Raw genomic sequence first — 27,976 nt, forward strand, 5'->3', positions numbered from 1 at the left:
GGGGGTCTCTTTGTGCATCAGGTGACAAACTCTTTAGTCTAGCCATAGGGGTGGTGCTAGAGTGGTAGGAAACTAATACTGAGGAATATAGGAGAAAAATGGTTTGATTTCAGAACAGAAGGCAGTTGGCACCTGTTAGACTAACCCAAGGGAACAGGAGACCAGTAAAATGATGAACTACTAAGTCATCCCTATCAATTGGGTGAGCACCAAAGAAAAAACTATCACTTGTGTGGAGATGAGTAAATCAGGACCTTAAAGATGATGGCAATGACCCCATCTATTGAGAGGATACTCAGGGACAACAGATGATGGTCCTATGAAGCTATCAGCTTGAAATCTGGACACCCCAATTTTACCCCTGCCCTTTGAGAATCCTCAGTACCAGGCACACCAGTTTTGGGCTGAACTATAGACCTTAAACTGTTCGGGGACCCTAGAGTGGGTGGGATTAGTAGACGAGGTCAGATGCTGAGTGCCTTTATTTGTTTTAGAAGTGCTTTGGGGGCAACTGGGTGGCTCAGTGGATTGAGAGTCAGGCCTAGAGATGGGGAGGTCCTAGGTTCAAATCTGGCCTCAGACACTTCCTAGCTGTGTGACCCTGGGCAAGTCACTTAACCCTCATTGCCTAGCCCTTACCTCACTTCTGCCTTGGAGCCAATACACAGTATTGACTCCAAGATGGAAGGTAAGGGTTAAAAAAAATTATTAAAAAAAAAAAGAAGTGTTTCTCTTTTCATGCATAGGCAGTTTTCAGATAAAGAAATCAAAACTATCAATAGGCACATGAAGAAGTGTTCTAAATCTCTTATAATCAGAGAGATGCAAATCAAAACAACTCTGAGGTATCACCTCACACCTAGCAGATTGGCTAACATAACAGCAAAGGAAAGTAATGAATGCTGGAGGGGATGTGGCAAAATAGGGACATTAATTCATTGCTGGTGGAGCTGTGAACTGATCCAACCATTCTGGAGGGCAATTTGGAACTATGCCCAAAGGGTGATAAAAGACTGTCTGTCCTTTGATCCAGCTATAGCACTGCTGGGTTTGTACTCTAAAGAGACAATAAGGAAAAAAATATATACAAGAATATTCATAGCTGCGCTCTTTGTGGTGGCCAAAAATTGGAAAACGAGGGGATGCCCATCAATTGGGGAATGGCTGAGCAAATTGTGGTATATGTTGGTGATGGAATACTATTGTGCTAAAAGGAATAATAAAGTGGAGGAATTCCATGGAGACTGGAACAACCTCCAGGAAGTGATGCAGAGTGAGAGGAGCAGAACCAGGAGAACATTGTACACAGAGACTAATACATTGTGGTACAATCGAAGGTAATGGACTTCTCCATTAGTGTCAATGCAATGTCCCTGAACAATCTGCAGGGATCTAAAAAATACTATCCACAAGCAGAGGATAAACTATGGGAGTAAAAACACCGAGGAAAAGCAACTGCTTGACTACAGGGGTGGAGGGGATATGACTGAGGAGAGACTCTAAATGAACACTCTAATGCAAATACCAACAACATGGAAATGGGTTCGAATCAAGAACACTTGTGATACCCAGTGGAATTGCTCGTGGCTGTGGGAGAGGTGGGGGGAGGGAGAAAATGATCTTTGTCTCCAATGAATAATGCTTGGAAATGACCAAATAAAATAATGTTATATATAAAAAAGAAGTGTTTCCCTTTGTATTAAAGTCTCTCTCAGGAAACCCAGCTCTTAGTTTGACCCTTTCCTTTGTATTTGTTATAATTGTCCTCTCCCTGCAACCTCTTTGCAGCCTGCTTGCAGTTTGTCCATGCAAGTTCTCTAGAGGGTATAAAAGACCCCCCAAGTTTTGTCACTCTTTGGAGAAAGCTTCTAGCATGGTGTCTTCTCCCAGGGATATGTTTCCCAGAGTCCCAGGATGTAGGTCCTGTGTAGTTCTTTGCATTGATCTCTGTGTAGTGGCTGAATATTGGACCTCTCCCTTTCCTGATTAAAGAGTTGTTTTTTTTTCTGAATATTAAATAATTCCATGGTTTTTTCCAAGTTAATAAGGCCCATGGAGAGAAACTGACAAACTCACATTAGTGATTTCTTACTGAAGAAGCTTGACTAGAGAGAAAGACTACTATGGTGGCCAGGACCAGAGGCCAAAGAGGCTCTCTTTGGGAGCAGCAGTGGCAGAGGATAGTCAAGAAGAATGAGTTGCCTTTTGCTACAACAGGGAACTGAATGGGTACAAAGTGCAATTGAGAAAGGAATTTAGAATTGGTTTGTCAGATGCTAAATGCTACTGAATGGAGACAGTCAAGAATAAGACTTCTCAACGTCCTGAAGAGCTTAATTCTTGGTCCTACTTGATTGAGAGAGAAAATCTATAGTCTGGATGAGCATAACTGTTAAATTGTTAGTGAGTTCTGATTATATACATATCCATTTCTTTATATAATAACTGCTACCAGTTTTATAAGGAGGTAAGAGGTAATTTGTTTTATACCTTGTAAACTCCCTGCTTTCCTTCTAATGATCAACTTTTAACAATTTTGTTTTTCTTGGTGAAGTCCATTATAACCTCTTTGTTGGCTTATTAAAAGTTCAAAAGTGTACGTGGAGGGAGTGTTATTGTTTTTTTTTTGGCTGTCTTTAGCATACATTTTTGGAATGTGATAATTGATCTGTTCAGATTACTGGTAGAATACTTCAGGCTGCCATTGGTAGCCAGTGCCTCTGAGAGCTTTCTGTCTATTCTGCCAACTGCTTCTCTTAAAGACAAGAAATGGGGCTATAAAATTGGATGTCTCATTATGAAAAGTATAGAGAGTGGTGTATTTATATGTGTGCATGTTGCCCTCTATCCTTGAGGGAGCAGTAGGAGCAAGTAGGGAGGTTAGAGTCTAGGTTCATTGTCACTTACATGCTATGTGTGTGACGCTAGTCTCAGTCAACTCAAGTGTTGTAGGTTACTGTGACTTTACATTTATTTTCTTTTTTGGTCTTTTGATCTTGGTTTAAGTAGGCCACTGATTAGTAACTATAATTATTTTTTTTATATGACTCCATTTACTGTCCAAATATTCTGCAAAATTTTCAATTATTGGAAGTTGCTGGACCTTAGTGACTGTGGGATACCCCTCCATTCACTGAGAATCTAAGGAGACTGTATGGAGTGGGACTCTAAAACAACAGGTGGTCTTAAAAACTGGGTTCCCTTAACTTGAGTTGTAGTTTTAAAATATTTTGATTAGTATTTCAATATAACTGGTTTTCTTTGCTCTTTATTTTAATCTTTTATTCTTAGAAGGGGTCTATTGTCTTCAGCCCTTTAGAACCCTAGGATTAGAGCGATCTCCAAAATCTCTTCCAGGATCAAATGCTCCTAAAACACTACCCCAGCTGGTCGCAGGGCACCCTGGGAATTGTAGTCCGTAGGCGAATAGTTCCAGGAAGGGAAAAAGGCGGCCCCAACGGAGGCCCTCAGGTCCCAGGGCTCCCCGCCTGCGGTTCAGGTTTCTACACCCATTCATTTCTATGTCAAAGGAGGAGCCGAGGCAAGGCCGAGGAATCTGATTGGCTTCGTTTGTTCCCCTGTCCTTCCTTTGGTCTCAATAAAGTTTTTTTTTTTTGCCCCCTTTCCTCTCCAAGATGGCGGCTTCCTTGTCGCCCTGGGTTACTGTGCGGCCCCTGGTGCAGACCTGGGTGCGGGGCAGATGCACCTGGTGGGGGGCTCGGGCAGCAGCCGCAGCCGCCGTTGGCTCTGCCCCTGCGACCGTCCCCGGGAGGCCCCCTCGGAAAGGTCAGTTTGACGGAGCCCCAGGGAGGCGGAGCCAGGATGGATGGCCGTGCTGTGGCCTGTCCTTGTGAGGGTCAGGGCTCTGCCCCGTTGGGTTTCTCGGTCCCCTGGAGGCTGTGGTCTGTTGGAAGGTGGCCTGGCCGAAGTGGGATGCCCGAGGGAGTGAGAGGAGGAGCCGCACATACCTGGGGTGGTGGGAACTGGAGGCTTGTCCTCCTTGCTAGGAAATGGTTAAATTTATGGCCAAGGTCGAAATCACGGTCGCGGTTGGCTATCTCGCTGCAAGTTCCAATGACTTCTTGGAATTCATTCTCCTCTACATATTAGTATCTCAAATTAGGGGCCTCTACTCGTTTTTCTTAACTATTCTGGAAGGTGTTTTATGTACAGACTCGGACGTTCAGGTCAACTTGACCCTTGCTAAGATCCATTGGGATTCCAGTCATGGTCAGGAAGTTATCATCATGAAGTTGCTACGGAAGAAATATCTCCTCTCTGAGTTCATGTGGTGGGAACTGCTGCCAAATATAGATTTACCACAATGCAGAAATTATGGAGGTTAAAAAAAAAACCACAACCATAGATTTTATCATTATGCTTAAGAATAAATTGAGAAAACTTAAAGAATCATGACAGTTCTGACAAGTGTTTTTTTTTTTAATAGACATATTTAAATCTGTGACAGAGAACTAATTCATTCTTTTTGCATTCTTGTACATTCCTCTTAGGCCATAAAAGAAGATAGATCTGTAATCTTAAACTTCTTTCAATGTCATAAAAGTTGAAGAGATTTAAAGTCATAATCAAATAAACTATAGGTAAATTAAGTTAGGTTACAGATTAAACTACTAAATTTAGAGGATTCACAAATAGTCTGGTTGAGGAAAGATTTTCACATTTCACTTGGGAGTAAGGAACAGTTGCTCTTCTTCCTCTGGGTCTTATCTAAGGAATGTTTAGGACTTTAGGTACATTTTTGCATTCTGTGGGACAGGTTTTGATCAATTAAGTTTAATGTTAACTAGATTGAGGAGGAATAAAAGGAAATAAAAAAATTTCCATAGCAAAGTTAGAGACACTCATTCTTCTATAAGTTTGTATTTTCAATACCACCACCTCACACATTCATAAATACTCTTCTTATTTCTTTCCTTCCTTTTCAAAACCATGTTTTTCTCTTTTTTCTCTTGTTTTTGATTTAGATCTGTGATTTCACCCATGTAGGAAGCTCCTAGTGAATTGACTCCCCTTTTCCATTACAGAAAAGCAACAATTTCTGCAATTTATAAAGTTGCCTGGGGGCACAGAAAGGTTCAGTGATTTTGCCCTCTATGTCATTAGGAGCAAACAAAGAAGTATTTGTGCTGCTTTCTCTGGGAATCACTTTTTGCTTCCTTGTTTCATCACTGACATTTCTTATATATCCATGCAGTGTAATATGGTGGTATATGATCTTGGAATTCTTGTGATTCTTTAAAAATAAAACTCTTGTGCTTTCTTGTGCCAGAAGCCTTTTTCTGATCTTCATAGTGTTCTCCCTACCTGAAAATATTTTTATTCACTTTTTCCATCTTTTGTATTTATCTCAGTACATACTGTTTCTGGTATCCCCCTTCTTTCCTTCCCCTCCCAAATGTTAGCTCTTTGAAATCAATAAATATGTATGTGGCATATAATAAACACTTATTAAATGCTTATTTAATTAAATCTTGTTAGAACCTCAGCATTATAGAAGTTTCAGAGCTAGAAGAGATCTTAGATACCATCTAATCTCTTTCCCACTCATATGAGGAAACTGAGGTACCCAGCTATGTGACTTGCCTACTCTTCTATAAAGAGGCTGGTTTAATAAGATCATAATTTTAGAGTTGGAAAGAACCTCAGAGGTCGTCTAATCCAATCATCTCGTTTTTTCAGAGGAGGAAATTGGGTCACTGACAAAAATAAAACCCAAAAAACAGAGGTTGTAACTTGTCTAAAGTCATATAGATACTAAGCAACAGAGCCAGAATTTGAGTCTAAGTTCTCAGGTAATATCAGTATAGTCCCTGTTTTACAAATGCCCCAGTGGGGGCTCTGAGAGACTGACTTGTCTAAGGCCACCCAGCTGAATTTGAACCAGGGTCTCCTGACCCAAAGTTCAGTACTTATTTTCTTCAGTCTACTGACTCTCAGTTCAGGTTCTTTCTTCTATATTACTTGGCTAGTAGAATGTAAGCTTCTTGAAACCAGGATCTGCCTTTTTTTGTCTCTACACTCATGCTTAGAAATGCTTGTTGAGGAGGCAGCTAGGTGACTCAGTGGATTGAGAGTCGTGCCTAGAGATGAGAGATCCTGGATTCAAATGTGGTCTCAGACACTTCCTAGCTATGTTACCATGGGATACTTAACCCCCATTGCCTAGCCCTTACTACTCTTTTGCCTTGGAATTAATACATAATATTGATTCTTATATGGAAAGTAAGGCTTTTAAAGAAAAGAAAAAAATGCTTGCTGATTTGAATTGAATTAAATTTGCATAGTTACATTGATAAACTACCTTAACTTTTCTATATTAGTGATATTCATTGAATTAATTTGCTCCTTGTTACCAGTGCCACTACCACATAATACCATCTTCACTGGACCAAGGCAATCTCTTCCTTAAAGATCTACCTGCTTTCACTCACCACCCTTTTCACTCCATCCTTCATTTGTCATCCAGAATGGTCAGATTCAACTTTACCTTTTTGCTTCCATCTGTTCTATCCTCTGTTCAAAAACCTACCTACACACTGTTGCCTACCAACTTAAGCTCAAACATCTTTGCTTGGCATCTTTTGCTTTTAGAATCTTTTCTCCTATTATTTCTTTCCACACATTTCAAGCCAAACTACTTTTTGTCTTTCAAACCCCCCTCGTGTTTTCCCACCTTTGCAATGTTTGCAATATTCTTCCTTTCCACTCTTTATCTGTTCAACTCCTACCTAACCCTTAGAAGGAAACCCTCAAATTGTCACTTTCTTAATGAAGCCATGCCTCATTCTATGTACCTCTGTCATTTCTATTTCATTTTATATCTCTAATGACATTGTATTTGGTGTTATATTATAGTTGCTTGCATATGGGTAATAATTCCCTATTGGAATTTAAGCTTTTTTTTTTTAAACCCTTACCTTACAGCTTAGAATCAGTGCTATGTTTTGGTTCCAAGGCAGAAGAGTGGTGAGGGGTAGGCAATGGGGGTTAAGTGGCTTGCCCAGGGTCACACAGCTGGGAAGTGTCTGAGAGCAGATTTGAACCCAGGACCTTCCTTCTTTGGATCTGGCTCTCAATACATTGAGCCATGGAGCTGCTCCTGGAATTTTAGCTTTTTGAGGGCTGGGATCACTTTCTTATCTGAACTTGTGCATATAAAAGTTATTAAATAAATGTGAGTTTTCATCTAATTAAAGTAAAACATTATTTACTTTATTATGCATTTTTGTAATCTAATCAAATTTTAGTATCTGAAAGAACAAAGTGTACATAATCTTTCTATTTGAAAACTTGAAATGTATTTATCAATTATCCAGTGTTCTAGAAGTATGTATGTGTATAGTATTCCTTCAGATATTTATTCACTATGTTAAAAAAACCCAAGAGATACAAATAACTGTTATACTGTTTGTGAGAATCAAACAGGTTAATGTATGTAAAGTACTTGGCAAACCTTAAGGTGCTATATGAATGTTAGCTATTATGATGATGATTTTACAGTACCATAACTTCTAGGAGAAGCAATGGAAAGAAAACTGCTCTTGGATCCTCATGTCTAGGCAGCTCCAAATATAGGGACAAGAAAAGAGAGAAATCTGGGGCTTTTAGCATAATCCTGATTGGAATATATTGGGGTGTATGGGGTGTTCTGAGAGGACCCTCACACTTTGGTGTGAGGGATTACTGATCCCTTTTAAGCCTGCTCATTCACCTTTGGTGGCCATCTGGCATTCAGCTCTCATTTGTGGCTCCAAAAAGCTGTACTATGTGCAGTGGTCACATTCTGGTAAAACTGTCTGCAGATGGGCTAAATGAGGTTGAAGGTAATCTATAGACCTCAGACCCATTGGCGAGTTAGAGTGATGTCCACCCCAAGCATGCAGTGACTTCCAGCAGAACTGGTGGGCTCCGATTTGTTCCAAAGGCCATGTAGCAGCTTTATCATGTACTATGGAGCATTTAGAGCTTGGTCAGCCATTGAAAACACCAAAATCATCTACTGCATCCTGGTTTATTGCCAGTTATCCTGACTTTTGTCTTGCCACTAGACTTTGTTGACTTTGAAGGGAGAGTGAGGCTGAAGTCTTTGTGCAACTCTGCTTCACTTAAATACAATTCATGCTCAAGTGAAGATATCACCTGTTGATGTCATTGGTCCTCTTCTGAGAAAAGTGAACAAGAACTCCTAATTGGGGGCAGCTGGGTAGCTCAGCAAAATGAGAATCAGGCCTAGAGATGGAAAGTCCTAGGTTCAAATGTGGCCTCAGACTTCCCAGCTGTGTGACCCTGGGCAAGAAATTAACCCCTATTGCCTAGCCCTCACCACTCTTCTGCCTTGGAACCAATACATAGTATTGATTCCAAGATGGAAGGTAAGGGTTAAAAAAAAAAGAATTCCTGATTGTATTCATGTGATATTCTTTTTCCCACTTTATCATCCAAACCATCTAGAAAGCTTGCTAGCATAATCTCCGATGAAAAGAACTCTCATTTAGATCATAAAATAATTGTATAGGTATTTTGTATTTTTCATCTTTTGATTTCAGTGATACTAATATTAACTACTGAGATCTAATTATGTTTTAGGACCACATACTGTTATATATGATTTATATACACTATCCAAGTAATATGCCTATTTGACACATTCTTTTGCTGTTATAATCATCATAGTAAAGAGTAAAAATTAGTACAAGGTGTAAAGGAGGAGGCAAAAGGAGAGAGAAAATGGAGGGGGATTTCTCTCCTCTCTTACTGATGGAGAGGGGTAAACAGGATGAACTCGCTAGGTGGATGAATATCTCCAGTGAGGAGTTGAAGCAAAATATGGAGGCAAAGGGATGTGAGGAAAAGCTGGAAGTCTGTGAAAAGATGGCTGTGTCTCTCCTTCCCCACAGTTAGCTGACCTCAGATAAGGATCACACAGAAAGAGAAGGAATCTGCCTACTCCTCTTCCCTTGAATGTGGGCACAAACTGCTGGGAGGATGTGATATTCCAAACAGTCCCTTTCAGGGGTAAGGGTCTTTGTTGTGAGACCCTTCCCTATAATTCCAGTGACAAGCAGGCTCTTTGCTTGTCCCAGATGAAACAAAGGTTTCACCTTTTGATCCTGTGCCCACACACCCAACCTCTATCTTTCAAGAAAACTCTAACCTATCTCTAACTGACAATAACTGAAATTTATTTTGAAAAGGATGGGGAATGAAGGCAGGAGAGATCTGGAAGCAGGATGGAGGGATTAGGAGAGCACCAACAATTAAATTCAACAGATGTTTGAAATCCAAGGTCCTTTGCTGGAGGCTTGGTGCTTCAAAGCCTTTTGGCCAAACACTCTTTTCCTTGTCTCCTAACTTTACTCCTAACTTAAGCTGATATTTTTGTTATCTAACCAGAGAATGGTGGAAAGGGGAAAGACCCAAATGAGAGGGCAGATTGGCCCCTGCCTCAGAGTCCAACTGACTTGGTCAGTCTTGAATAGCAGGAGTCTAGTGGTGAGGGGTTGTGGAGGATTTTCAAGCAGGAGACAGATATATAGCAAGGTGGAAATCAGGTTCTTTGTCCTCTTGGCTTCAGGAGTCTCTCTCAGACCCTCAGGAAGCCCTCCTGGCAATCTCCTTCCCATGCTGGAAGTGTGGGTCCATTGGTTCAGAACTCTCTCAGCTCCTATTCTCCCAGCATCTTCAGCTCCTCTTCCCTGCCCCCTACGCCAGTCTCTTCATCAGACTGCAAGATTCTGTTTCAGGGTCTCTACTCAATTCTTACAAGGGCCAAAAGCTAATTTACATTAATTTGGGTTTTTCTGCAAAATATATCATAGTATAGTTATTCTGTTCACATATCTTAGTGCTTATATTTATTTAAAAGTATATTTTACCTGATATGCTAAAGACCTTCCTCTAGGCATGTTTTTAAACATATAATGGTTACCAGTGTAGCTATTAGAGTTTCCATTCATTATACCTTTTGCTTATTATTAAAAAAATAGATTTTATGTCACTTGCATTTTCCCCTATATCTTTCCTGTTCTTGATCTTAGAAAGCCACTTATGATAGATTTTTTTTTTAGAGTAAAGGGAAAAAGAAAGAGAAAGAAAATTTGGCAGAACTGATTAGTACATTGAAAAAACTAACGTATACCAACACACAAACATATATACAAAATGGTCCACACTTGTAGACCATCCTTTTCTCCTTTACCTCTGCAAAAGAAGGGGACCCTTCTTCTCATATCTCTTCTTTAAGGCCAACTTTGTTCTTTGAAGTTTTGCAATATTCATTTTCTCTTTTAAAAATTAATTCTTTTTTTACAAGCATTTGTTATTTGTCTTCTGCTACCCACTGAATACTTTTTCTAAAAAAGAAAAAAACCCTAATAACAGATACATAGCTTAGCAAAACAAATCCCCATATTCATATCTAAAAATATTTTTCTCATTTTTATTTTTAAGTCCAAGTTTGTGGCGGTAGGAGGTGGGTGGCATGCTTTGTCTTCAGACTTTTGGATTTATGTTTTGTCATTGTTCAGAGTTCTTCAGATTTTCAAAATTGTTTTTCTCTATTATAATGTCATTGTTTTCTATAATGTTTCTCCATCATGTTATAAATTATTTTTCTGCTTTTTACCTCACTCTGTGTGTATCACAGAGATCCTCCCTATTTCCTGAGGCTATCATTTTCATCATTTCTTAGAGCACCATAATATTGATATTCATCTACCATAATTTGTTTAGCTATTCCCCAATAAGTGGACACTCCCTAATTTCTAATTTTGAATTACTATGAAAAGAGCTGCATAATTTTTTTTTTTTACATATAGGTCTTATTCTTTCTCTAATTTCTTCTCTGTGTAAGCCCAGTAGTGATATCAAAAGGTATGCCCAGTTTAATGACTTTTGGGAGCACAGATCTAATTAACTTTCCATAATGGCAGGACCAATTCATAACTCCATCAACAGTGTAGTAAGGCAACATTCATTTTTATATTTTTTTTGGTGGTTCTTTCCATTTACATTGTGGATGTTGTTTTTATTGCCTTTAGTCAGTTAATTTCTCTGTTTCTCTACTTCATTATTTTTATCTTTTTTTTTTAACAGCACAGTATAATATTCCATTCTATTCAAATAACACAATTTGTTTCACTTTTCTTCAGTAAATGGACATCTACTTTGTTTCCACAAAGTACGAACTTTACCACTACATACAAAACTGCTTTTTATAAGCATTTTGCTTTGTATGGAGGGCTTTTTTTTTTAAATCAATAATCTCCTTGGGGTATAAGCCTAACAATAGAATCTCTGGGTTAAGGATTATGAACATTTTGGGCAATATCTTTATTCTTTATTGTTCTCACCTTATGACTGGAGCATCTCCTCATCTGATGATACATTTTCTGGATGATGTCTTCTATGCTACCTCTTGCACATAGGGTTTAAACCTTCCCCCTTACCATTTGTCTTTCTGTTGCTGTTTGGGCCACAATTTCAGTTCTTCAGAGATAATTGTTTTATATGTCTGCAGTCATAGACATTCAGTAAAAGAATATTGTTTAGAAGATGAGTTTTTGTTTTGAAAAGTACTTTGGTATGGTTGAAAGCATTTTATGATTTATTGAATGCAATCCATCTTTTTTTTTTCATTCCCAGTTCTGGGACCAGTTAGTTTACAGTCCATCTGCTGTTTGCAATGTACTAATATTTATACCAGTATCCTGCCACACATTATACTTTGGCCAGTAGACATCTGTTTGTGCATCTATATGTGAATATTTTTGAAACATCATAATAGGAAATTTGGTTTTGTGAATAATTCCTATAATTTTCCACTACAATGAAATTGTAGTTAATTTTCCTGTATGAATTTTTGGGAACTGGTGTATATAAAAATTTGGTTAACATTTAACATTGCATTTAAAAGCACAACATTTTGAAAAATAAAGGAAAAGTTGTACTTTATAAAACCCTTATTTGATTTTATTTTCTCTAAATTTTTCTTTCTTAATCTTGATGGCTTCACTTTTCATGGTAAGATTTTTTTCTCTTATAGGTTAATGAGAATAAACTATTTCAAGAAAAGAAGGGAATAGTCAAAGGGAAGGATTGAAGACAAAAGAAGAGAATCATACCATTGGGCTAAGGAATTTTGGAAAACTTATGGATCTTGAATTGTCTTTGAATGTTGATTATCCAAATCTTTTTATTAATTGGCCAGTTGGAATAATTGAAATCTCTTTAAAAATATGACATTCTAAATTTTATTTATTTTACTAAATTAATGAGCCCTAAAGAGTTAAATAGTAGCAAATAACACCTCCAACTAAGTCTATAAAATGAGATAGTAAAAATTATCAAGAAGGGATAGCTTTATCTGAGATATATTTTTCTTTCTGTAGAAAAAAATACAAAAATTGCTGAGATCTTATTAATGGTCAAAAGTTAACACCTAAATTCTGTATTATTTAAGATTAATTTCTTAGCAAAAAAAAGGGAAGCAAAATATAGGAGAATTAATATCCACATAATCTAGGCTTTCTCTTTAGTGCCAAGACCATAGCTTCTTAAGCATGGTATAGTTTATTATAATCCCTAAGCTCTCTCCTATACATGTATATAGTTAATTATTTCCTATTTTGAAAATGGAGCACTTTTCCCTCTCATGAATAGCAAATTTATATTAAGGAAATAAGTGTTAATTTAAGATTGGTCACTCTACCAACTGAATAAGTATATCATCTTTTGTTAATCATCACAGTCCTCATTCACAAACTGAGTCACCTATGATCAAGGTACTATAAAGTACCTTGTGTGAAATTATGGTTGAGTGAAATTATGTGAAATATAAAGTGAAATTATGTGAAATTATGTGAATTTATGTGAAATATAAAGTGAAATTATGGTTGAGACTGAAAAAAATCTAAATTTAATTGGTCACCAAGGAAAATCCCAAATAATAAAATATCCAAGTCAACTGCCAAATTTTATGGTGATTTAATTATAACAGAAGGAAGACAATATTAGAGGGAGAGAAGGAAAGAGGGAGAGAAAGAAAGGAGTTTAACTCAAAACCCGCTCTGACTCAGGCTGAGCCAAAGAGGGAGTTTAAGGCTCTGGAGAGCCAAGGCAGAGAAAGGGGTCAGTCCTTATCACTCACGTGACCAGTCTGAAGGAAAGCTGTCTGCAGGGCTCCTCCAAGCTCGAGCTCCAGGATTGGACTAAACTCTAGCCCTCTCCACAGGAAGTCATGAGAACTCCAGAGGCTGTTCTCTACCTCACTTCCTGAATCTCACATGTGCTAATGGTGGCTCAAGCTTGACTTAGGACAGCCCAGAGGTCTGTCCTTTTTGCACATGTCTGTTGAAGGCCATTTTCTCAGATAATTAAATCTCGAGTTTGATGCAGACCTTCCTAATCTTGTTAAACTAAGAAGGGAGGAGAAATGTAGTTTTGTGACCACAAAAAATGTGGGTTTCAAGACTGAATTGCCAAAACTGTAAAGATAATTTTAGTGTCTTGAATTCAATCAAAAATAAGTGGTCGCCATGGGAAAAATTCCCAAATATGAAATACTCAAGTCTGCTGGGTTTTATGGAGATTTTAATTAATACAAATGAAGGAATTAAGGGAAAGGAGCGAGACAGAGTAAGAGGAAATAGTAGGAAAGGGCCTAAGCTATTCTTTTATCCACTCACCACAAGATTTTGTCCCAAGCAAAACTCCAACTAAGTTCAGAGAGCCAGCTCCAACCACACTAACTCCAAAACTCCAACTAAAAAATTCCACCTCGAGCTCCTTCCTTTTAAAGAAAATTTTCTCTTGTGTCACCTCCCCTAAATTTTTACATCTACCAATCACAGTAGATGTTTTCCCCAGGACTGACCATTCTTAGGTCACATCTTCTTTTGTTATCACCTTCTCTGGGTAGACTAAAACTTCATACCTCTTTTGTTAAGCTTGCCTTTTGTAAGTTGCTTGACCTTTTAGTGATTAATTTAACCTTTATAGGTACTTAGCATCCTTTTGTATTAGATCTAAAAATAGACCTAGCTTAAGGTTCTAGCTTTACTATAAGTATGAGTTAGGGACTTTTTCATTTTTCCATCAGGAGTTTACAACTTTATCTTCCCCTAAGGCACTGTCTTAGTATGGGTGGAGTAATGTTAAAATTCCCAATACTGGGAATTTTATTTTTTATCCTGATCAAGTACCTCCATTTGTTACAATAAGGGAATAGCTTAGCCAAATCTTCTAAGGTAGAGTCAGAGCAGTTTTTAAGATTCACAGTTTCCAAGACCTGATTCTGGTATTCCAAATATCTTTATTGTTATTGATCAGGAAATAGCTGAATCAGATCTTCTAAAGAATGGTCTAATTAGGGTGGAATAGTTTTGAAATTCACAATGCTATGATATATGATTTTTGCTAATATTAGTTAATTTTTTTTAAACCCTTACCTTCCATCTTAGAATCAATACTGTGTATTGGTTCCAAGGCAGAAGAGTTATAAGGGCCAGGCAATGGGGGTGAAGATGTTATGGGGTATAGAGTTGTACCCCTGGGGTTCAGGAAGGATACCTTTTGCAAGAATGCAAGACTCTGAAACTTAATTTAAAGTAAAGAGAGAGATTTATTAGTAATATTGAATTCTTGGCCAGCAAGACAGCATGAGTGGAGCAACCTGGGAGGTTGCTCCCAGCATGCCTCAATTCTGGGGTTTTTATATTCTTTTACAGCTATGAGGTTGTAACTGTGGGGTTAGGGGTTGGGGAGGAGGTTCCCTGAAGGCATGGGGGTAGTTCTCATGATTTGGAAGACTGATGGATGAGGTTTGTCTCTTTGTCCATCTCAAATCAATGGGACAATCAAAGGAGGATAACCTCTCTGGGTCAGATGTTTTGGGTTGGGAATCAGAGGGTGTAAGGGAGCAAAGGGATTTCCCTGATAATAGTTTGCCTGAGTTTCTAGGGGTACAATGCCCCATGCCAAAGTGACTTGCCCTGGGCCACACAGCTGGGAAGTGTCTGAGATTAGATTTGAACCCAGGACCAAGCTGGATCCTCTAGGCTTGGCTCTCAATCTACTGAGCCGCCCAGATGCCCCTTAATTGTTTCTCATACTAATAAATAACATCTTAGCCCAGTTATTCAGTTGTTATAGCTACTATTTAATCCTGTTTGCCTCAGTTTCCTCCTCTGTAAAACAAAATAGAGAAGGAAACTGGCAAACTACTCCAGTTTGTCCAGAAAACCCCAAATCAAAGGTCACAAGAGTCAGGAATGACTGAAACAACCAAACAGCAACCACCACAATCACTGCTATAGAATTGGAAATTGGAATTCCTTTGGCTGCTTTGTAATTTGAAATGAGTGGCCTTACTGTGTGCTCACCTCTTTTTACCCAATGACATTAAAGCTTTCCATTCATATGTGCCTTCTCAAAAGGCATTTTATTTCAAAGTCTGGAACTCTTGTGGGAGTATAACTTAGTAGTCTAGGATTTATTTAGCAATTTAATCCTATAGGAATAACTACAGCCCAAGTAGGCCCTTCACTTCTGGGGGTATGGTGGTGATAAGAAAAAGGGAAGGGACAAAGGTCTGTGCCCAAGGGAATTTTTAAAAATGAACTTCAGGAGCCTAAAAGTAAATTGGCTTACAATAGAATGATTTGCCCTTATAGCCAATGCATTTTATTTTCTTTGTGTTGGAATACTTTGTGTACTTGGAGCTGTAGGGAATTTAGAGATCATTTAGTTTATCCTCCTTCCCTATGCTGGAAGACCCTATACATCTCTGACAGATGGTCATTCAATTGTTGAATAAAGCCTGAGAGTTAGAGGGCTCACTACTTTTCAAATTTATTGTTGTAGCCTAGTGAAATTAAGCCCCTTTCCTCTGTGGGAGGAGGGGTGAGGACAGGTAGACAGGAACTTCTGAAAGGGCTAATGATCCCCTCTATATGTGCTCCCTGACACTAAAGGAATTCTATCTACCCAGTGTTTATCCTTACTTAGCCTATTCATGACTGTTGTATTCAAAGGTGCCTAGGGTCTGCTTACCCTAGATTACCTTTGTAAAAGGCTAGAGCTCCCTTTGTTTTTGATGGTGTTAAATCTTAGATCCTGCTTCCCTCAGGCCATTCCCAACTGGTCTATAGTCTGGCTAGAACAGATTTCCTGGGTTGCAGTTAGTCAGGGGAACATTTTTGTTATGGATAAATGTTCTATCATGTACAAAAATGCTGAGACTTTCCTAATGGTCAAAAATGGACAGATCTGAAGATTCTGTCTGATTGAAGTGTCAACATGGAATCTAGGAATCCCAAACTTGTTACCAAACTTGGGGATCTGATGAACCCCAAGTTTCAGTACTAGCTTATAGATTGGAGACCCCAAAGCTTGTACTTGTTCCCTGTTCCCATGGGAATCTACCCTGAAGGGAATCCCAAATTAGAAGTTTCCGACTGAGTGGGGGACCCTCAGGGAAATGGCAATCCTGGTTGGGTGAGACTAAGCATTTACTATTTGTTTTAAGTAATCTCCCCTATTGTATATGAACTTTTCCCAAGAAGATCCACACCTGAGCAGGAACCATCCTTTAGTATCTATTGTAAGCAGCCCCTTCTCTTACACCCTAGCCTCTAGCTATGAGTCTTTTCCCCAGCTTGATTGTATTCTGTCAGTGTAGTTTGAACACTCTCATTTTCCTTGTAGCTATAGTGATGTCAATCATCTTTCTCTGTCCCTGGACTCCCCAAATGTTATAGAGGTTCCCCAAATTCTTTTGTTCCTTGGAGTCCATCCTGAGTCAGTGGCACTCCCAGGGGTCAGTGACCAGGGCGTCCAGAGTGTGTGCAGTCTCGGGGAGCAGTTCTGTTGTCGCAACCTAGTAGCGCTAACCCCCTTTTCCCTTGATTAAAGAGTGGTTTTGACTATTTAATAGTTCTACATTTTTTCTATTTGACAGAAGCTTGATTTCTTAGCTTCATTTCTCAGAACCAGACCAAGGCAGAGATCCAGTTGTTGGGATGCAGTGACAGATGACTCCCTATATCCTTTTGTGGGCATGAGTGTTTCACCAGAGGGTTCTATGCTGTTAATAAACTTTGTAGTTAGATTGGGGGGGGGGGTATGACTTATACAAATTCTCTTTCTTAATATTCAAAACTGCATTAATACACATCCATTTTCCTCCCTGGCCTTTGTTAAAGACCTTGATCTTTACCTTAAGAGCTTCTTGTATATTCTCTTTTTATTTTTACTTTTCCCTCTGACCTAGGCTGCTGTCAAAGACTCTGATCTTTCATTTGTGTATTAGACATGCCTTTTTATCTCTGTTGTATATCTTCCAGACATCTGCTCCATTTATTCCTTTTCATTGCTTTTGTTGCTGTACTCCAATTTTCATTCTTCCTCTTTTCTTCCTCTCCACCTTGTTTACTTGATCTCTCTATTTCTATAAGCCCTACTTTCCCACACCCTTAGCTAGCTAGCCTTTTCCTGGGACATATATATTTCTTTATGCATCTACTTCATGTCATGATATAGTTAAATTCAAGCTTAGGAGATCCATAGGTTCTTGAAGATCACACCTTCTACTTGGCAAAAACTGAAGCTCCTTTGAGCCTTTACAGACTATTATTGGTTGCTGTGAACAAAGAAATTCAGAATTTATAATTTTATCTCACACAATTCCAGCCTTCCTTCTGAGATGTCTTTCCAAAAAATTCAGTCATAGAATTGGGTAAGGGCATTTCACTTAAACAACATAAGATAATTATATCTTTCTTGTAAATGAGTTAATTGAAATATAAGTTATTAGCTATGTACAGTGTGGCTGCCAACTTGAATACTTTAGAAGTTCCCAAGAATGAATATTCTTTTGTTCAAGATGTGAACAGTTAATCTTTTAAAAAACTATCCAGAGAAATGACTACAATAACATTGCACTCTAAAAATAGCTGTTAAATACTGCTTTCTAACACTTGTTGAACCTTAAAGAATTGGGTCATTATTAGGATTTTCAAAGAGAAATTAACCTTTGTTCCTTGCCTTTTTTACTTGCTGTTTTTGTGGTGAAAAGGGTGTTGGATTTGGAGTCAGAGGACCTGGTTTCTAATTCCAGCATGCTATTATTTATATGACTGTTCCTGGTACTTAAGCTTTGGGGCCTCAGTTTCCTAATCTGTAAAATGACAAGTTGCACTATTTCAGGGGTTTTTAACCTGGGGTCTGAGATACTCTTTGAAAATATTTTTTTTACAACTATATTTCAGCATAACTGGTTTCTTTTGTGATCTTAACTTTTAAATATTTGAAAATATTATTCTGAGAAGGGACCTAACAAAAGAGTCCATGGTGTTATGGGTGGGAAGGATACCCTTGGGATTTGGGAAGGATACCTTTTGCAAGCACGCAAGACTCCAAAACTTAGCTTAAAAACAAAAAGAGAAATTTATTAATTTAGAAAGTAATGTTGAGAGTGGCCAGGAGGATAGCAAGGTGGAACAGCAAGATGGGGAGCAGTTCCTTGGGAGGACAGCATGAAAGGAAAGGCTGTTCCTCCATGGGGACAGCATGGGTGGAAAGGCTGTCCCCCAGATGACATCAGTTCTGGGGTTTATATACTCTTTAGATGCTATGTTCTGGTGTGGCCTTGACTTGGAGAGTGTTAGTCCCTCAGGCATTTGGTGGGGTGAGGTGGTCACCTGACTGGGGTCTGCCTGGAGGCATAAAGATTCATCTCTTTGTCCATCTTAAATCTAGAGGACAAAAGAGGGTAAACATCTCAGGACCCTGGGTGGGGTCATTGGGTGTTTCTAGGTTAAGAGTCACAAGGATGCAAAGGCAAGGGAGTTTCCCTGATAATAGTTGGTTTCTGGGGTACAGTGCCCATGACACATGGCACAAAAAAGATTAAGAATTCTTGTACTAGATGATTTCTGAGGTCACTTCCAATTCTCAATTCCTGATCATACAGAGCTACTTTGTGGCTAATTTCTATTACAAAAGCTAAACAGTAGAATCTAACAAAAATTGATTTGTTAGCCTGATAAAATAGGAAATAGTTGTGTGCTTACTTTGAAAAAAAGGAAAATAATGGAAAAAAATGCCACATAAAAAATGTAGCATTATAATTAGAAGCTAAATTTACTGTTTTCCTTTTGTCTTTGGCTAGCAAGCAGATCCCATGTTTGAACAATGTAGGACAAGCTGAACATTAAGGGGTTACTCAAGATGCTTGATTATATCTTTAATTACTTTGAAATAGCTTCCTTCATATTTTAAGGCAGTATTTACTGATGTGTTGTCTTGAAATTTAAGGTGCAGAGTATTTTTTTTTCTCCCATTGGCAGTGTTTATACATGGAATTCTCAAGATTAACTAACTTCTAAAGGGAGAGAATGGCAACCAGCAGGCATTCAGTTCCAATTTTCATAATTTTTCTATTTAAATCAAAAGCACCTTTTAAGGCCCCTAAAATCAGCCTTCCATAAATGAAGGTAAATCATCTTGTGATGTATTCCTTGATGATGGCTTATGTTGTCTTTCTGAAGAGTTTAATTATGATTTGATTTTCTTCCTTTCTATACTTTGTTTATTCATCAGTGAATCAAACCTAGGTCTTTAATGTCGATGGTAAGTCTGACTTTTCAGGTCATTGATCTGTTTCCATTTTATAAAAAATAGCTTTAACATTTATCTTTGAGATATGATTAGGATATAATGGAGCATAAACAAGCTACCTGTGACCTTACCATAGACTTTTTCATTGTGGTGGGATATTTCTGGTCAGTGGCCACTGTTTATACTTTCTTACAATTGGTGTAACACAGAAATAACTCATGAATAATTGTGAACACATCATTTGAATAGATGTTTAATAAATATGCATTTAAAAAATCTAATTACAGTAATGAAGTTTACAGCTGAAATTTTAATTCAACCCTTTAGAAATATTAAAAGTGCTTTTCCTGATTGTGCATTTTTCTCACAGCAGTGGGTAAACATCTTAAACTGGAAATCTAGATTCCTTATATAGTATTGATTTCATTTAACTAAGTGTATGTTCATTTTGGCAACAATTTTCTTTCTCTTTGTGAAGGAACTACAGTTCCTTTTATTCCACAGTTGTTCATTTTGATCAGTTTCATTTAAAGAGTAGTGAACACGTGGAATGGTAGACTAAGACAGAAGGTGAATTAGTCATTTAACCCTCAGCTATTAAGCAATTCACTTAACAATACTTGTCTTTCAGTTTTTTCATCTCTAAATTGGGAATTATCCTTAGAAGATTATTTTGATGTTCAAATGACATAGTGAATCAGTGAATGAAAATAGTATATATAAAAGCATCTTGAAAACTATAACAATTGCATTTGAATGTTCAATAGGGACAAAAAGGCAAAAGAAAAATGATGCTAGTTATACTAATACTGAAATGACAGAAACACATTTCTCTCTTTCTTTTTAAAAAAAACCCTTACCTTCTGTCTTAGTATTAATTCTAAGACAGAATTGCAGCAATGGCTAGGCAAATGGGGTTAAGTGACTTGGTCAGAGTCACATAGCTAGGAAATGTCCAAGGCTAAATTTGAACCCAGGTCCTCCTGACTGTTGGCTTGGTGCTCTATCTACTGTGCTACCTACCTATCCCAAGAAAACAAGTTTCTAATGGAGAATAAGATTGTGAAGTTGAATGAGTTTAGCTGTCTTTGTTAAGAATAGTTCAACTGTTCTCATATTAATAGGTCTTCATATATGTGGGAGCATTTCTGAGGGGCAAGACAACTACTTATCTTCAGTGGGTGGATTCCTTCTCAATAAGTAGATTTCCAAATATTTTGTGTTCCAAGCATTTAGCCGTGCTAATGCATTAATAAATGCTTACTGATTTGGGGCATTTGAAGAACTATATCCAGTAGTTGTAATGTTAACTCCCAGATAAAAACTCTCATGCTCCTAGAAAGGACAGTAAATTGTAGATGGGATGGGAAAATGGAACTTGCTGTTGTAGTGAAAAGGCAACCAACCTCTCAGATCAGGAGTCCAAGGTTTTAGTCCCAGCTTCTGTTATAAGGTAAGTTATTTTGGACAAGTCCCTTAATTTCAGTGCCAGTTTCCTCATTTATGTAATAAAGGATTAGATTAGAAATAAAGGATTCTTGACATTGGATCTGTGATCTTGTTTTCTTTAAAATATTCTGATAACCGCATTTCATTATAATTGGTTTCCTTTGTAATCTATGTATTATATTTTATGTATTTAAAAATATTCTGAGGAGGTATTCTGTTGGCTTCACCAGACTGCAGAAAAGTTTCACTGACTCAAAAAAAAGATTAAGAATCCCCAGACAGCATGAATTCCCTTCCAGCTCTGTATAGATCAGTGGTTCCTAGTGATTAAATAATAAGCAATGATGTCTATACCCAGGCACTAGCAATTTTTAAGGCAGGAAGCTGAAAATATATTTGCAATACATATGTCTCACACTATTGGCTTCTGTTTAGCTGGAGTCTATTAAAAATCCAAGGACTTTTTTTGCATGAATTGGCATTCTACATTCATGTAATTAGTTGATTTTTGAAGCCTGGATGTCCTCAAATGAATCTATCTTCTTGTTGAAGTAGATGTTCCTTCCAGTAAAGCAGATTATAGCTCATCTTTACCTGTCTGTCATAGGTAATCTTGGTCCAGGTTGGTCTCCTAACAGAAGATTCATCCAGTGGTTGAGGGTGGGGAGGTGGGCAGGGTATTTTTAACCTTTTGATACCCTAAGAATACAAGGCAATGTGTTACAGCAGAAAGAACAAAACTCAAATTCTGCCTCTGGTGTTTATCTGTGTGACTTTGGAGAAGTCCTTAAACTCCTAGGGTTCTCAGTGTCCTCATGAAGGGGTATTGTTATGGGGGTGTCAATGTGTACCCCTGGGGTTTCCCTCTTCTGGGCACCAAAATGTTATGGGTGGGAAGGATACCCTTGGGGTTCTGGAAGGATACCTTTTGCAAGCATGCAAGACTCTAAAACTTAGCTTAAAAACAAAAAGAGAAATTTATTAATTTAGAAAGTAATGTTGAGAGTGGCCAGGAGGATAGCAAGGTGGAACAGCAAGATGGGGAGCAGTTCCTTGGGAGGACAGCATGAAAGGAAAGGCTGTTCCTCCATGGGGACAGCATGGGTGGAAAGGCTGTCCCCCAGATGACATCAGTTCTGGGGTTTATATACTCTTTAGATGCTATGTTCTGGTGTGGCCTTGACTTGGAGAGTGTTAGTCCCTCAGGCATTTGGTGGGGTGAGGTGGTCACCTGACTGGGGTCTGCCTGGAGGCATAAAGATTCATCTCTTTGTCCATCTTAAATCTAGAGGACAAAAGAGGGTAAACATCTCAGGACCCTGGGTGGGGTCATTGGGTATTTCTAGGTTAAGAGTCACAAGGATGCAAAGGCAAGGGAGTTTCCCTGATAATAGTTGGCCTAGGTTTCTGGGGGTACAGTGCCCATGTCAGTAAGATGAGTGCCATTGTCCCTAGATCCAGTGAAAAGCAGAGATTTTTTTTCTTTACTTCTTGTTGTTGCCATGTAATAAGCCAATTTTCTTTTTTTATAATGCATATTTCTTTTTTAACCCTTATTTTCTGATTAATAACACATTAGGGCAAGGGCTAGGCAAGATAAGTGTCTTGCCCAGGGTCACACAGCTAGGAAGTGCCTGATGAATCATGGGACACTATAATTACTGAAGAATTCAAAATGGGTATCATGGCAGTGGGACTTTACATTTATAATTTGAATTTTTTTTCCTTTTTGGATTGGATTTCCTATTTTATTGTTTGAAGTAACTCCTCCTAAGGAATCTCTACCAGTATCTGCAATTCTTAATCTTAGCCTGGGACATTGTGAAGTGAGGGGTCCACAGCCACTCTCTAAGATGGGTCAGAGTCTAAACTTGAACTCATGTCTTCTGACTCTAAGGTTGTCTCTCTACCTACTATTCCATGTCTCTACATTGTCTTCATAGACCTGACAAAGGCGTTCGATACAGTGAAAAGGAACGCATTGTGGGTGATCCTCAGCAAGCTCGGTTGCCCAGCAAAATTTGTCAAACTGATCCAGCTCTTTCATGTCGACATGACAGAGGAAGTCCTATCTAGTGGAGAGACTTCTGATCGCTTCAACATCTCCAATGGCGTGAAACAAGGCTGTGTCCTCACTCCGGTACTATTCAACCTATACTTCACCCAAGTATTACGACATGCTGTGATGGATCTAGACCTGGGCGTATACATCAAATACCTGCTGGATGGCTCACTATTCGGCCTTCGTCGCCTGACTGCAAAAACAAAGACAACAGAGAGACTCATCCTGGAAGCTCTCTTTGCAGATGACTGTGCTCTCATGGCCCACCAAGAAAATCATCCTCAAACCATTGTGGACAGGTTCTCCATCGCAACAAAACTGTTTGCCCTGACTATCAGCCTCAGCAAAACAGAGGTGCTGTTCCAACCTGCACCAGGGAGGCCAACGAACCAGCCATGCATTACAATCGATGGCACGCAGCTTTCTAACATCAATACTTTCAAGTACCTGGGCAGCACCATCGCCAACGACGGGTCCCTAGACCACGAGATCAATGCCAGGATCCAAAAGGCCAGCCAGGCACTCGGGTGGCTGCGCTGCAAAGTCCTCCAACACAGCCGTGTAAGCCCTGTGACGAAGTTCAAAGTGTACAACTCAGTGGTCCTCAGCTCGCTCCTGTACGGTTGTGAGACATGGACACTGTACCGGAAGCACATGAAACAGCTGGAGCAATTCCACCAATGCTCCCTCTGGTCAATCATGAGGATCCGATGGCAAGACCGAATCACCCACCAAGAAGTCCTCGACAGAGCCAACTCCACCAGCATCGAAGTCATGGTCCTCAAAACCCAGCTACGATGGTCTGGACACGTCATCCGCATGGACCCACAGCGAATACCAAGACAGGTGTTCTATGGTGAACTGTCAGCTGGACTCAGGAAACAAGGCTGACCAAAGAAAAGATTCAAGGATTAGCTAAAGTCAAACTTGAAGTGGGCTGGCATTACCCCAAAGCAACTAGAACTTGCTGCCTCTGACAGAAGCAGCTGGCGAACCCACATTAACCATGTCGCCGCCACCTTTGAAGATGAGCAACATCGACGTCTTGCCGCTGCGCGTGAACGCTGACACCAGCCCACAACCGCACCTCCCGTAACAACTGGCGTCCCATGGCCCATGTGCCACAAACTCTGCGCCTCAGCCTTTGGACTCCAAAGCCACATGAGGGTACATCAATAGATGATAATGCACAAAGACAATTGTCATTCTCCATCACCGAGAGACTACCACTACTATTCCATGTTGCCTCTTGGTTGCTATATGACATATTAAAGCTTTTCTTACTAATTTCTATCCATTTTACAAAACAGCTTCTGTTGAGATGTTTTTGAAACTTGATTTGCCACCTGCATCAATGGGTCAAGAGAGTGAGCCAGCATTACAAGTATTATAGCCAACAAGGAAGTACAAAGTATGAGAGCAGGCAGCCTTCCTTTATCCTAGTCAGTAACACAAGAAAACCCCTCCCCTCATTCACCATTGGCTGGCTACTAGAGAGTTACACTCTAAAAACTGCAGCTAGCTAATCCTAAGGAAGGTCAGCGATACCTAATTGTACTAAATATTCATTTTGGTTCTAGCCAGTCAGAGTGGAGTACATTTTCAATCCTATGTATCTGCATAATGTTTTTTTCAACCTATCTGAGGAGGAGAAGGTTACTGCTCTTTTAAGTTTCTGTTTCTACTTGGCACTTGGGGGAAGAAAAAACTTGGCTCCCTGAGAGCCAACAAACTCCTTGAGAGAAGTCCATACTATATTCCTCACAATTGTCTTTCAAAATGTTACAAATTCTTTTCAATTTCATTCAGACTTGATAAATGTCTTATTTTGATTTCACAGCAAAAACTCTAAAAATCCCATGTCTTTATCTTGTTCTAAATATATTGGTATTTATCCTACTTTCCAAAAATTATATGAATCTAATTACCTAATATATTTCTTACAAACTGGATATGTGAACTGTGCCCTTTAATAGATTTATATAGAGACAAGTTCCTTTGTTGATTTCATAGTGGAAGAGTTAGTGATGGTAGTGGTGTTTATTGGCAGGAGCTGTGTTGACCCAGAAGGGTGGGAAGGGCCAAGCAGGATCAATTTGGGGGGATTTGGTAGGAGAGGAACTATGGGTTCAGGGAGGAACTTTCTGCTTAAATAAATAGAGGGTCTTGGGAAAGTCCTGTTACTCCTCCTCTTCCTCTTCTTTCTCCTCCTCTTCCAGAAGTTAACTCAAGCCCATTTTTCAGCACTGTTATACTCTAGTCAGTCAGCTATTCTGTTGGCAGCAAAAGAGAGAAGAGTCTTCAGAATTGATCAAGCTTTCCATGTTTTTCATGAGGCTGATGATCTGTTTGGAAATGTAGTCTGATAAAGTGTCAACCTTGAATTTCCAAGTGATGACCAATTCTTTGAAAACAACTTTGAGTTGCTAAAATGAACTTCTGGGCCTGTATCTTCCTAAACTCCAAGTTCTTTACAAGTGATTGAATTTATTGAAACAAGAGCATAGTCTGAAGAAATTGAAGTCAGACTTCTTGCCTTGAACATTACTTGGTACATTCTTACTGTTTAGATATTAAGAAAAATATCTCAATAAATAAATGTTTGCCTACTTGTAAAACGCTTATTTAAAAAGTCCAAAATTTTCTCTGATACATAAATGAAAGGGATTATTCAATAATCATGAGATGGTAGGGATCTATGTTATCAACCGTATCTAATGAGCTATTGGGTAAGGGAGATGCTTGAGATGTCTTCTATGAAATTAATAAAGAACAGTGTGGACTTTTCTGGGCCTCCAGAGATGCATGTCGATGTTTGCACCAGAGTGGGTGGGACTTCTGAATGGCATTTTCCCACTGTCCTTTTAGAGCACAATAAGATAAATTAATACAAATCAAAATAATATGACAACAGTATCACATAATTTGTGTACACTGATCTAGTAACAGATTTAATTTAGTGCAGCTTTTGAGAAGTCTTTTGTGTTCCAATTTATACAGCTGCTATCAAGGCCCAAGCTGGCCAATCTCTCAGCTAGCCTTGAGAATCTAGTTTGATTCTGTTTTTATCTCTGCCGTTTTTGTTGGGCTTTATTTTATCCTCAGTGGGACTTGGTTTCTTTCTCTGAAAAATAAAGTTAGAATTTTCATGCAATGCACAAAGGTGTTAGAGAAATCCTTAGTGAACGTGTGTAAAGCACCACAATACAAAAATACTACTAGCAGGTCATTTTCTTCACTACAATTCTGTGAAGTCGTATAAATATTTTGGTTCTTGTGTTGTAAATGAAGAACTTCAGTTGCAGAGAGTTTCAGTGACTTGCCTAAGGTTATAGAGTTAGTGTCAGGGTTGTCCATCCTTCCTTTTAATATGCTTTTTTTTTTAACTCTTATTTTCTATCTCAGAATCCATACTGTGAATCAGTTCCAAGGCAGAAGAACAGTAAGGGCTAGGCAGTGGAGGTTAAGTGACTTTCCCAGAGTCATGTTGCTGGGAAGTGTTTGAGGTCATATTTGAATCCAAGACTTCCCGTCTCTAGGCTTGGCTTTCAATACACCAAACCACCTAGCTGTCCCCCCTCCCCCCAACATGCTGTGTTTTATGTTTATTTCTATCATCTTTAAAATAAGTTTAAAATTTCATTATCTCTCCACTCAAAAATATTTTTGCAACAGTAAAAATCAGTCCCTCTTTTAAAAAACAATGACATTTTATTTGTGAAATTAACTTCTAAGACCAAGCCTAAAGTAGATATGTTTAATGTATTATTGGAATATTTTTATTTTCACTAACAATTATAAGGGAATATATTGTTTGAATTTATAAGCATTGTGATGACAGAAGATTTAGAAGATTACTTATTATTCTATTGTAATACCTGATTTATTTTCCCTTTCTCAAGTACTTTTTATTTATTCATATGTGATCATGATGAAAAACTAATGCGAAATGGGGCAGATCATTTTATTGGGCAAAAAAAGGGTCTCTGCAGTAAGAAATGTCATAGCCTGAAATAATCGGCATACATAGATTTGAAGTCTTTTCTGGACTAGAAGTTCATTTTGACTCTCTGAGGAAGACTTACTTCTCTGGACTAGACTTAAGTCCAGAGAAGTAAGGGGCAAAAGGGAGTATGTTATAGGAAATCAGATACAAATCAAGATGCAGAAATCAATGATGATTTTAAGGTTTTTGGAGGGAAGGTATTACGTATAAGATAGTATTGCTACTTTATTATAGTTTTTATTATATATTAGGGTCAGAGACTAGACCTGTAATTTCATTGGTATAGTGAGTTCCTTAGGAGGAATTTTCTGCTTAAATAGAGGGCCTTTGGAAAATCCTCCTTCTCCTCCTCCTCTTCCTCCTGTAGAAGTGAACTTCAGTCTGGTTTTCAGCACTGTTGTGCTCTAGTCAGTCAACTATTCTGTTGGCAGCAGAAGAGATCAGAGTCTTCAGAATTGACCAAACTTTCCAAGTTTTTCATGGGGCTTCGCAGCAGTCAACTTATTTCTATTTAGAGAATAGTGGGTTTTTTTTTTCATTTCTATAGCTTTAAGTTTTAAAGCACATTATAATTTGGTATAAGGAATAGCTTGCATGGTAGGCTAAGACAATAGGGAATGTTTGAAATGAAAGTGATCTGAAAGTGCAGAATATTAATAAAATTGACTTTAAAAAAGCATGTTTCAAGGAATATATCAAACTGTAATTTATTAATAATTGTTTGTACCTAAATGGACAAGTAATGCTAAAAGAACTCAAATGTATGCACTTATCATTTAAGACTTTTTTTTTACATTTACAAAACCTGTTCTTTAGGGAAA

General features: G+C 38.5%; 1 protein-coding gene across 2 annotated transcripts in view; it reads left to right on the plus strand.

Annotated features, from left to right (window-relative positions):
* Positions 1-3,610: 3,610 nt before the first annotated feature.
* AFG1L (AFG1 like ATPase) overlaps positions 3,611-27,976 on the plus strand; it is a 240,805-nt gene continuing 216,439 nt past the window's right edge. For both annotated transcript variants that reach the window (XM_001368423.3, XM_007484405.3), the window contains exon 1: positions 3,611-3,786. In XM_001368423.3, coding sequence (XP_001368460.1) covers positions 3,636-3,786 — 151 coding nt within the window. In that variant the 5' untranslated portion in view covers positions 3,611-3,635. The remainder of the gene's footprint in view (positions 3,787-27,976) is intronic.

The sequence above is a fragment of the Monodelphis domestica genome, chromosome 2 (genome assembly GCF_027887165.1).
Source record: "Monodelphis domestica isolate mMonDom1 chromosome 2, mMonDom1.pri, whole genome shotgun sequence".
In the NCBI taxonomy this organism is placed as follows: domain Eukaryota; kingdom Metazoa; phylum Chordata; class Mammalia; order Didelphimorphia; family Didelphidae; genus Monodelphis; species Monodelphis domestica.